Source organism: Pterocles gutturalis, unplaced genomic scaffold (assembly GCF_000699245.1).
Source record: "Pterocles gutturalis isolate BGI_N339 unplaced genomic scaffold, ASM69924v1 scaffold18068, whole genome shotgun sequence".
NCBI classification, from domain to species: domain Eukaryota; kingdom Metazoa; phylum Chordata; class Aves; order Pterocliformes; family Pteroclidae; genus Pterocles; species Pterocles gutturalis.
The window spans coordinates 52,687-64,734 of record NW_010118444.1 but is presented as its reverse complement, the minus strand read 5'-3'; the positions used below and the strand labels follow the sequence as shown (position 1 = coordinate 64,734).

The window sequence follows — 12,048 nt, the reverse complement described above, 5'->3', positions numbered from 1 at the left end:
CAGACACACTGCTGTTCATCCATGGCACTGTGCTGGGTCCCAGGCAGGGAGGAGGGAGCTCCAGGGCCGTTCTCCTCTGTGTCCTCCCCACCAGCAGCCTCCTTTCCTCGGGTGGCTCCCCAGCAGCCATCACCTTTGCCAGGGGCCAGCCTTCCAGCATCATTGCCATGGGAAGACAAAGCACCGTTGTTAGCACATGTGAGCTGTTCCGACAGCTCCATCGTGACAGTTTGGGAGAGATGGAGGTCACAGACCTTCACCTGTTTCACTGGTGGGTTGGTGATTTGGGGGCGTATTGGACGCTCTTACGTCCTGGCCCCCGGTTACCTGCAGTGGTGATGTGCTGGGGTGCACGCAGCTGCTGGCCGCTGTGCCCTGGCTTTCTTCCCGTGGGATGCAGGTGGGCAGAGGAGGGTGGTTTACTGCATGCCCAGGGCTCATCCCAGTGTGTGTTCAAGTTGTGGTTGTTGATTGATTTGATGTGCAAAGCATTTTCAGAGAAAAAATACATAAATAATAAAAGAGCAGGCACGGTTTTCTAACAATTAATGTCATTTAATGAATGATATCCTCTAGAAAATAGAAACTACCCAGATGCTGGTTGGTTGGTCTGTTTGGGGCTGGGGAAGGCCCTTGCTTGGACACACAATGCCTTCTCTAGGTTCTTTTGTCAGCATTTGTAGTTGCTGGAAATAAGGAAATGTCCCTATATTGAAAGAGACACTAAGGGGGCAATTTTTTTTTTTAAATGTGGGAAGTATGCAGAATGCCTTCCCACCCTGTCTCGTTGGGCAAGTGGCATGAAGGGCTCAGAGCTCACCAATATGTTTTTCATACCTAGAAGGGATAGGCTCAACCGATGGTACGTACCACAGTTCAGAGCTCTAAATCATGGGAGATGTCTCACTTTGCAGGACATCTTGTGAGCTCTGATGCTGTTGCACTTCTCTCTGGGTGCATTTCTGCATGGGTTGTGTGTCTTCCCTCAAGGTCTGGCTGCTGATTCCAGGGAAGATGCTTTTCAGAATGTCACAGTACACCGTGTACAGCTCTGGGTCTATTTTGGGCTCGGGCAGAGATCGGGAGTTGCAGGCCTGCTCCGTGACTGAGTGCTGTAGCAAGTAGACATCGCTGAAGAGCGCGGTTAGGATCTTGTGCGCAGCCTTGTAGGGGTCATCTTCGGACTGCACCATGGCCTTCAGCTCCGTCAGGGTGTAGCCGTTGTACCGCTTGCTGTCTTCGGCCAGGGGCTGCACGGTCTCGCCAATGTGTCTCACTTTCCACTTCAGGCATTTCAGTTCTTCTTTTACATCCTCTAGTTCTTTCTCCATGGCTTGGAATTCCTTCACGGTTACGAATCTCCTGCCAAGGAGAGAAGCGGCAGAGAGTGTGGGGTTCAGAGGCTCAGAGGGGGGAGATCAGCCCGGCTTGCCTGGGGTCAGACCAGAGCAGGAGGTGTGGGGAGGGAGACCCCGGCCGTGCCGCCGGACACCATCCCCAGCTCTTCCCTGCCAGCCGCACAGTGACCGCAGGGGTTCGCTGCCGGCGCAGGGAGAGGCGTGCTTTCTGCTTTGGGAGGAAATGAGGCGCCTTCAAACGGTGCCCTGCTGGATGGAGGAGCTGGGGCTGACAGCCAGCGAGGGTCTGTAAGCGGGTCTGGAGAGCTAAATGTATGGGAAATGTGGTATTTTGCTTCTTGAAGAACAGGGTTTAGTGAGAGCATGGGGTAGGCGCTGGAAAACAAGCACTGGGAACATCTAAATAATAAAAGATACTTTAATTTTTTATGAGGAGCTCTTAAATGACTCAACTGGGTATAGGATCACTGAACACTTAACTGTGTCTATGGCCTGGATACATACCTTTCATGATCAGGACCTTCCAGATCTGATTCAAACCCCTTTTCTGTGTTCTTTAGTCCGGTTTTAGAACAGCCAGGAGACTGGGAACTATCTTCAGGAGTCGTTGTTGCTGGAGGCCTTGTGCTTTTCCTGGTTGGAGTCAGTGTGTGATCCGATGCTGAAGCTTGTACGTTTTGTGCTGTGTGAGGACAGAGGGTGTAGAGGGAAGCGGCACTGATCCCTGGGCTGACTGGAGAGGAGTCAGAGTATTGCTGTGGCTTGGCTGAGCTGGGTGTTAGACTGAGCCTGGGGCTGGCTGGGCAAGATGCTGGAATAGTCCTTGCTCCCAGTGGGCTGGAACATGACATTGCTAAATTTGTATCTCTTTGTTCAAATGACTGAGGGTTTGGTGGTTCTCCTGGGGCCAATCTAGTGATGGAGACAATGTCCAGCAGGGTTTGATCCTGAACCATGGAGATCTGGCTGGTCGGTTCTGATGAAAGTGAAGAGCTGCTTGATGTGTCGCTGGAAGAGCTTGACGTAGCGAATGGGGGTATTTTCTGAGCATTATGGTCACTCCTGTTCCTCTGCGTGCTAGTGACATTTAGAGCTGGGTGTTGTGAAGCCCTAAAGAAAGACAAACACACACTTTTTCCTCTGGACCAGGCTAAAGGCTTATAAGTCAATTTTAAGCCTATTTTGGGACAATGTTAAGCCTGTTTCCCATAACTGCATTTCCCCATAGGCTGATTTGCTTCTCATGTCTGCATAAAACTCTCTGCTTCTCATGACCAAGAATAACATGTTTGGAAATAAGGCACATAAATCCAGGACCTGTTCCTCCCTGGTGCCAACGAAGCGTTGGTCAGCTCTCATCAGTGTGGTAGTCACTGGCACTTCAGTGTTTTCCTTCCCAAAAGTCACACAGCTCTGCGAGAACCGAGGATTTGGTGCTGGGGAAGGACAGGAAGGGAAGAAAGCTGCTGGCATATTGACTGTGACAAATTCCAGGGAGAATGCAAAGGGATAATATCTGGTTTGCAGGTTGCCATAGCACCTGCCCTTGATCATCGCTGCAAAGAGTGAAGACCTGCCTTTGCCTTGGGACCCACACGCGTGGTTACCCAGTGAATAAGGGGATGAATAAACAGACAAGACAGAAACGGAAGGGCAGCACAGAATGACATCATTGTTCCTGTGGTGACATTTCTTTTATACAGCTCCGTATGTTAAGGACTTCCCCCCTGCTCCAGGCTGTAGACTGTGTACAGGGCTGAGCAGCTATTTTAGGTGGCTGGAAATGCCAACTGCAGGGGATGCCTGACTACCTCTCATAAATATCGTTTCCCATACTTTTCTTCTGGCTGCTTCCAGGCAGGAGAGATCCTTTTTTTTTTTTTTTTTTTTTTTTCCTACGGCTAAATTTCACTTAGTTTGGCAAGACCGATGGCAAGAGAGGAAGATGTAGCCCTGTAGACTGGAATTGTCCTGATGGGCTGCTGGAAATACCTTGACTGTGAAGGGGAACACAGACATACCCACTGTGCAGATCGCAATTCAGGCTTTCTAATGGCCAAAGAACGTGGCGAACTTTTGTAGCAATACCAGTGACCAACTGAGTCTTCTTGTGCACCTGGTATGGTCATATTCCTCTTGTGGTGGAAGACAGCAGCAAATTCTGGTTGGGATGGGCTACACGAGATCTTGTCTTCGATAGGGTTAATTAATGCCTTTGCTAGATCACAGTGTAATTATCAGGTTTAAATAAAATTTAGAGTTTTAATAATTGGAAAAGCAGAGAGTAACAGAGCTACTGCCTGAAAACAGAGCTAAAAAAGAAGCATAAAATGCGTTCTATAAAAGGCAGGGAAGAAAACAAGAGGACACATGTCGGAGGGAGCACCCTTCCCCAGCAGTGACGCGCTTTCATACACCGGCTGAACTGGTGTGGAAGACAAGAATTGCCAACCAGATATAAGGAAGGCTTTGTCACCCTGGGGGTGTTCAAACACTGGGGCAGAGGCCAAAAGAGGTATTGGGACCTCCATCCTTGGAGGTATTCAGCACCCAACTGGATAGGACCTAGGCAGCCTGATCCAGCCTGGTTTGACAGACTCGCTGTGAGCAAGGGACTGGGCTAGAGCCCTGCAGAGACCCTGCCAACCCGCGTTATTCTGTCATTCACTGATTCTGCCCAACTATGAAAAAAACTTATCCCCCCCGCAAGGGACCCAGGGGAGGAGTGGCAAAGGGGGATCTGGCACACGGAACACCAAACCACTGGTTATTTAAATTAGAGACGAATCTCAGGTATCCTTAATCTTCACTAAAAACCCCCAAGGTCAAGAAATTATTTTTGCTGTAGCAAGGTGTAGGAAACTTATTCTGACAAGAGCAAACCCCATTTTAAGGCAAGTAAAATACAAATGCATGTTGTAGCTTTTTTTTGTTAAAGATATATGTATTTGTCCTCAGATATCTCACAGTGTAAAACTATTTCAACATTAAGTGAGCAACAATTCCTGTCTACGTTCTTGGGGGGGGAAATATGACATGCACCGTAGCTGAAAGGCTATTTGGGTGCACGTACAATCTGAAATACTTTATTTCACGTCTTTAGCAGTGGTGGACAGAGTTGGCTTTTTTGTGTTTTTTGGGGCTGCTTTTTTTTCGTAAATCCAGGATTAGCTGTAGGAGATGGACCACATTGAAAGATGCAATTTAAAAGAGTGACAGAAAACATGTTTCATAACTAACCTCACTGAAAATTATATAAGAAAGGTTTCCGATTCACCTGTGCACTGGAGGAAACAAAGAAGTATTGTAAACTATCACTTTATTTTGCTTTCCTTTCTCACCCTTTAGTTTTCGCTGGCTGCAGTGCCAATCGAGGGACTGAATTTACTTTTATTGTCATGCTTATCTCAGAGGCAGAGGAGCTGGTTGCCTAAGAAGCAACCTGAAGGTTGTTAAAGCAAAATCCAGTCTGGATTTTAGCAGAGGTAAATGAGGACAGAACTGAGACCTGTAACTTTGGAGTTTCCTAGTGGGCAAGGGTTTGCCTGAAGCCAGGAATGAAATTCCCATTGCTTTCAGTATAGCGAGGCTGGATCTTAGATCTGTAACCATGGTGCTTTATCAGAGGGGATTTTTTTTTCTACCTGTTTTTGTGTAGTGAATCACTATGGACTGAATAAATTACAGAAAGAATTGCAAGACCTGGAGTTGGAATCAATGCTGACATGAAACAGGAAGGTGATTGCAGCTGTCAGGTCCCTCCACAAGGAGAAACCTTGACTCAACTCTGAGCGACACTTCAAATGCATCCAGCCCTTGTTGTCTGCCTTCCTCCAGCCCCGTGCTGCTCAGCATATAAAGCATGTTCCCCGTTGTCAGCGTGACCTTGTCTGCCGTCTGTGCCTTGCCCTCTCCAGCTGAGCTGGTGCAATAGACTTTTTGTAGCGCTGAATTTGGAGACATTTGAAAGTTGCCTGCAAATCCAGCACCGCTTTCCTTCGGTGGCACTTGAGACCAAGAAAAAACCCTGTGAATATTCTTTATTTTATGAATCATTTCCACCTTGTTTTAAATCTAGAGTTCTTCTGGTGATCTTGTTTGAATAGAAAAAAATGACACTATGCTGTACGGTGCAGCACTGAGGGCTGTTTGCATAGATCGTACTGTAGACAGCCTGGGGTGGGAGGGTGGTGGAAGAGCTGTGGACCCAGGGGAGATGCCTGCAGGGTGGTGATATGGGAATAAAATTTTTATTTTTCAAGGCCTCCTCTTTGTCAGGTGACCCTCCTAAAATGCCCACATTGCCAAAACAGTGACTATATTATTTTTTTTAATGCTGAATTAATTTTGAATAATCTTTCTGTTTTCTGTGAGAGAAGCTGGTATCCTGGACCCTGGATTTATCTGCCCCAAAGAGCAACCAAGGCTTATAGCCACAGACAGCAAGAATATGCTGTTTCCTGCTCAGCTCTTGGCTCTTCTGATCTACCCATCTCCTCTTTGGCTTTGCCACCATACCTGTCCCTCCTCATCTGCTGTGATGTTTCTCCCACCGCCGTCTCACCCCTTGTTCTACACCTATCATCCGTACCCCTCCCGTCTGCCCTGTGGCTCCCAGGTGCGTTGATCTAAGCACCAGGCTCATCATGTTAGTACCTGGTGGGGGGAGAAGGCTGGAGGAGAGCGTGGAAGTGGCATGGACATACAGGTATCTGAAATCAGGTACGATTGCGGTCTGGAGCCTAATAACTGAGCATTTCTTGGTAATAAATAACTGGGCAACAACAACAAAAAAATCCCCATCTGAAACTTCTCCGTTTGTTTTCGTGTAGCGACCACACAAGTGGTGCATTGAGATCTCCCAGCCCTGCAGGTCTGAAAGAAAAAGTTGAGACCTCCAAGGTCAAAACTGACAGCAAACAGACTATTAAGAGTGTTTAGAGCTTTGCAATGGAAATGTGAAATTTAGTATGAAGAAAACATGACTGGCACTATTAGATGTATAGGGGCCAGTGCCATATGTCCGCACAGGAAGGCAGCTCGGTGAGAGCAGAGGATGCCAACTTACAGCTAGAGCTCCCTGATGCTGTTCTTAGCCCAGCTCAGGCAAGTTCAAACCCTGGTAAAGTTTAGTGGTGGACATTAACTGGTTTAATATAGAATTATCAAGACTGAATATTGCATTTTCCCAATCAAGACTCCTCTGGAATCAAGCTTCTGATTAAATTTAGAATTTAAGGCATTTCTCAGGATGGATAGCTTAGTCTTGCCAAGAGAGGAACCTGAGATCCTGCCCTCGTCCTGACCTGGCATAAAGCCCTTTGTGCTGCCTGCCCTCACAGTGCTCCTGGGCTGCTTGCAAATGTTTAATATTTTATGTTCTAAAATCACACGGAGAGCTGGTGTTTGATTTCTACAATTGCTCAGTCTTGTTTTTTTTTATTTAAAGTTTTTGGTGTTTCACTCTCCAGCAACACTCCCCCAAAATGATTGCCTCTCAGCAAGGACCAGATGCCCTGTTTTGTCTTTGTGGAAGGACAGAAGAGGATGATGTTTGAGGATGGGTAAATATTCCTTATCTGCTGTTTGGTTCAAATTAGAACAGCCTCGGAGCATTGCTAAGTGAGGGGAGCTGACAGATCCTCCAGGGAATGAAGTGAGCAGCAGCACATCCTCGTGTCCTGCTGGTACAGGACCACCTCTGTGTGAGGAGTTCAAAAAGAGCTCAAAATGTTCTGCTGGCATTTGCTCTGCTAGTGGAGTGCAGGTGGTGAGCTGGGCAAGCAATAGCAAGGACTTGGTCTGTTTTAGGTGGTGTGAGCTCATCTTTTGTGCAAGCAGCCCCCTGGAAAACCAAAGGGCCAGTGTCACCTTTGTGGCCGCCCTGACTTTAGCAAAGCCCTTCTCATGTCGTTCGCTTGCCATTAGCAATTCTCTGCTGGCCCTGAGCCCATAGCATGGGTAACGTGACAAAGGGTGGGAGTGCGTAAAGCTAGAAACAGCGTTAAGGAGAATCCTCTGATCAGGTACAGGCCAGTTATGGCTTGATGGGGCTCGTTCCAGGAAGGAGACTTTCGTCTGAAGGTTGTGAGGCTTTGTGGCATCCTACGCTGCAGTAACTAATGTCTTTTCCTCCCTATAAGCATGAATAATGAAGATCCTGAAGCTTAAACTGGATTAATAAGTAAACTGTGAACTGAGAGCAGAGCTTCACTCATGTCACTTCATTAATATTGATCTGATTTCATTACAGTAGGTAACTGATGTGGAGCTGAAACTGATGCAGTATTGACACATGGCCACTGTTCTTTAACTGATCCCAAACTTCTCCTTTGCAGGTTGCTCTTACCGCGCTGTCAGCACACCTGTGGAGGTGAGCTGTGACTCCTTTAAACTGAAGTACTGGGGCAGGGTGTAGGACTAATAGAGCCTTGTTCCTATTCCTTGGAACACCTAATGTCAAGAATTGTTATCTGTTCTTTGAAACAAAGACCTTTGGACAGTCTTCATAATGAAATAAGCAGGTTTGAGCACTAGCCAGGAGCTTGGCGGACAGGGAAATTTCTTGGGAAATACAACCCAGATCAATTTTGTACTAATAGACATTTTCAGGCCCATGAAAATGAAGGATGTGGATCTGCCTGTGGAAAGACCCATAACTGACATGACATTTTTGAGGAGCAGGAGTTACCAAGTGAGCTGATGACACACCAAGGTGGAGAGCAGTGCTAGCACTGTCATGTCTGTGGGGGGACCACCTGCAGTGACATGGGACTGGAGAGCTGTTCTGGCAGGTCTGAGGAGGGATCAGGACCCTCACTTACTGGGGTTATGGACACAAGCTTCACATGAGTATGTGGCTGAGATGTTCATCTCAGCAAGACAGAGGCAACAAAGTGCTATAAGGTTTCCAAATTTTAATAGCGCGGAGTCAGCAAGTCACTTTCCTTCTGCTGAATGAAGAATCACTTGCCTTCTTTGCAGGGAAGTAGATGCATGAAACTGCACACATCCTTCCTGGAGAGTAAAGGGAAAGTATAATATTCAGAGCAGAGCTGGAGCCATGCTCCAATATCGCTCCGTACATTGAACCAGATTCCCATAGCTTAAAGTAAGAATTCTTGCAAACGCTGAATAAAAGCATAGCAATTTTCTAAGTGCAAAAAATGGCAATAATTATACTAATATTATTGTCTACCAAAGCTGCTTTCAATCATTTTTATATTCAATAGCATGCATCATCATGAATTGGTGACAAATATAGATGAAAAAAGGTAGTGATAATGGAAGTTATACAGGTGTAAATTAGAGCATATTTTTAAACTACCATGAAGTCACAGCTTCTTGAGATAACATAAAATTATAGGATATGTGCACATCCTAAATTGAATACTGGAGAATATTGTACTGTTCGTATGCTAATTGATTATCGTTTGGGCAACTCTCTCTGAAAGTTGCAAACAGCTATTTCCATAGCTTCCTACTCCAGCCCTTATTCTTTACCCCAAGGAGCCAGCGTGGGGACGGTACAAGCCATTGTGTATCGGACACATTCGAGCCATGGTCACTTACTATTTGGGGAGCAGCTATGGAGGCACTGTAACCTCAGGTCCCCAGCCTCAGCCCTCTCCTCCTCAGTCCTGGAAAAGAGAATACAGAAGTAGCACCTTTAACAGAAACAAAGGCTGCTCCCACATGTACAGAAATGTAAGGGTCAGAATCAATAAGAGTACAACATACCTGGGCTCCTCCATCTATAGCCAGCCAGGCCCACTATGGAGATCGTAATGGTCTCAGGAAGGACTTGGTTCCAGTGGCTTTGCCCCTCTCGGGGGAAAGCTCGCATAAAGAGGCCATGGGGAATAGAAATGAGGGGCTCAGGGTTGCGTCTCTCCCACTCTTTCACTCTTCAGGGTGAATCTAAGCGTCGGGGACTAACAGCAGTGTACAGAACGTGTGTGGTGGAAGTGGGTGTGTTGCTAGTGCTGCACCATTTAAGTGCCAGTCCGTGTAATTTTCCAGAAGGAACAGCTCTGCAGATAAACCTTCCTGTGTTGCAGAATAAAGTACAGAATAAATCCAAGGCAGAAGGTTACACTCATCCCTGTGTGCTAGTGAAAGGTGAACAGTCAGATTGGAAATTCTTAGTGATGTCCACATGAAAAGATACTGACTCTGTGCATGAGAGGTTTGGGGGTCAGTAGCTTAGAACCTGTTCCGATATCTAGATGGCTGAGGAGGAAATCAGAGCAGAAGGTTGATGTGTCTTTGGAAAGCATTGATATGATCTGCACAACATCTTATGTGAATACAATGGAGTTAGAGAAAGAAAGTTGTGAGTAAGATACATTGGAGAGACGTACAAAAAAAGGAAAAAATAGTTTATGCAAATGATGATTTGAAAAGTTCTGATTCTCATAGTGTTGGGAATAGTCCTGATTTATTATCTCTGCAATAGCTCTGGTCCTGCCGTCTGTTTCAAACTGCTGCTAGCACTTCAAAACTACATTTTCTATCCCTGCAGAGGCGTTTTGTCTGCACTGGTATCAATGGCAGTCTGAACACAGTTCACTCTAGAATGTCACCAGTAGCATCTGCCTGGTGTTGGGTTGGTTTGCAGATCAGAGAAAGGGCTCAGTCAGCAAGAAAAATGTTGTGAAATCAGCTGCAATGCCACAATGGGCACTGATGGACAGCTGCGAGTTGGCGAACACTGTGCTATGGATGAGTGAACTCTGGAGGGAGGAATCTTCCAGATTTACTTGCTAAATTTGTATGTTGGTTTAACAGCACCTAATAAGTGCAATTTGCTTCACAGGGAGCAAAAGGCTGGACGTCAGACTGCAGACAGGGCTATGCTGATCTCCAGGGTCCCCTCTCCCACCGGGGCCAGGGTGGGCTCACCTCCTTACCCCCGTCTGCAGCAGCTTCAGTCCCAGTGGGACTCAACACTGCTGGGCTCCCGCAGCCTCCCCAGGCATGGATGCATTTCCAAAAGCTGCTACTCTCTCTCGTCTTGTCAACGGTAAAAGAGGGCAGTGGGTAATTCAAGTTTTCTTGTATCACTTTAATTTTTCATTCCTTGCTCAAGGCAGTGACTAGCTCTCCATGAGGAACTCACCTGGGTTTGATTTCCACCCTTTCAGGCCCCCATCCCTGACCCCAGGCTGCAATCCTCATGTACTCTCACCCCAATCCTTTATATTCCCTTGCCCCAGATCTTCCTCCCTGTAGCTAGAACAGCCCTTGTTCCAGCAGCGGTGACTGTTGCCCCAGGTCTCCACCTGCCCCACTAACACCTTCTGCCTTTCCCCCAGCATACCGCAGCAGCAGAGAGGAAAGTTTTTCTTCTTTACCTGAAAGCAAAGTCCACCAGAGTTCTGGGAGCAGGGAAAGGTGGTGGGGAGTTGCTGAAAGGGGATTTTTTTAATATCTAAAAAAAGGAAGGCCAGAAACTGGGGACAAACTTGGGAAATCCATTCAACGTGGACAGCCTTGCTGCACTGTCCCTTGCCTTGGACGTGGCGATAGTGTCGGTGTGGCCAGTTCCTGCAGCTGACTGTCACATATAGCTTATCAGACTGTATAGGAGAGAACAAAGAATCCCTCTGTCCCTTTGGCTTATCCGGAGGGATCCTCAAAGCAAAGGAAGCAGAAAGGTGTGTGGAGGGTTCCTCCTCTGCTAGCTGGGGTGAACTGTAGGCAATGGACCATGCTCAAGGTCATGTGGGGCGAGAGTATGAAACCGAGCAGAAAAAGAAACTGAGAGGGAAGGGAGAGAGATACCTGTTGTGAACTGACACCTAATAAACTAAAAAATTGAAATAGATGGGCAAAAGTTATAGACAAATATTCAGTTAAAAGGAAAACCAGAGAAAAAGGGAGGACAACCAGTAACAGGACAAAGACTGAAAGCTGACATGTTGCAGATAATTCTATGGATGATTTTATAGAACACTTAATACGCGAATAATACCTCCAAGCCTGTATCATCTACTTGTTCTGCTTAGAGTTACTCTGAGAGCTATCATATCTTTTATATCTGAAGAGCTATAGTATCTTCTGATTTTATGGTGTGAACTACAGAGTCTATTTTGTCTGGACTTTTCAAAGTATCCCAGACCTGGGAATGGAGGCAATTGTTGAAAATAACACCAGGAATTTTTGATTTTTCAGCTGTTTAAATGTTTTCCCAGTGATAGAAACAGCAGATGCTCAGCTGTTGAAAGATAAAGTCTGTGTCTTTGCAGACACAGGTAGTCGGAGAACTTGGCTGTCCCTGTGTCAGCTGGCTGTGTTTGCGGCTCAGTTGTGCTTGTGTGGGGACATCGGGCTAGATAGCCCTTTATCAGGCAAACTGGGGCTAATGCTTTTCTTCCCTGCCTCCCAGAAGATAAACTGCAGAAGCTTTAACTTTCACTAGAAATACATTGCTCTTAGAAAACTGCCTATGGCACAAAGCCTACCCCACACAGAGGCTAGATGTGTGCGTACCCTGGGTGCTGGGTGTGCGCTGAGGAAAAGGAACATGCAAAGAGGGTGGAGGTGTGCCACGTTACTGGAAGGCAGAAAGGCTGGAGGGTTTTATTTATGAGGCATGAAAAGGAACATGGAGGTGTAGGAGTAGGAGGGAATGTGAAGTATCCCTGGGTATATGCACAGGAAAGAAAGAGAATTTATTTTCTGTTTG

At 46.6% G+C, this 12,048-nt stretch overlaps 1 protein-coding gene across 1 annotated transcript in view; it reads right to left on the bottom strand.

Moving 5' to 3' along the window:
- Nucleotides 1–2,445: 2,445 nt before the first annotated feature.
- The window catches only part of GSG1L (GSG1-like), a 48,595-nt gene continuing 38,992 nt past the window's right edge, over nucleotides 2,446–12,048 (bottom strand). Inside the window, exons 6-7 of the mRNA XM_010076205.1 lie at nucleotides 8,931–8,998; nucleotides 2,446–2,468 (exon numbers count right to left, since the gene is read on the bottom strand). Coding sequence (XP_010074507.1) covers nucleotides 2,446–2,468; nucleotides 8,931–8,998 — 91 coding nt within the window. The remainder of the gene's footprint in view (nucleotides 2,469–8,930; nucleotides 8,999–12,048) is intronic.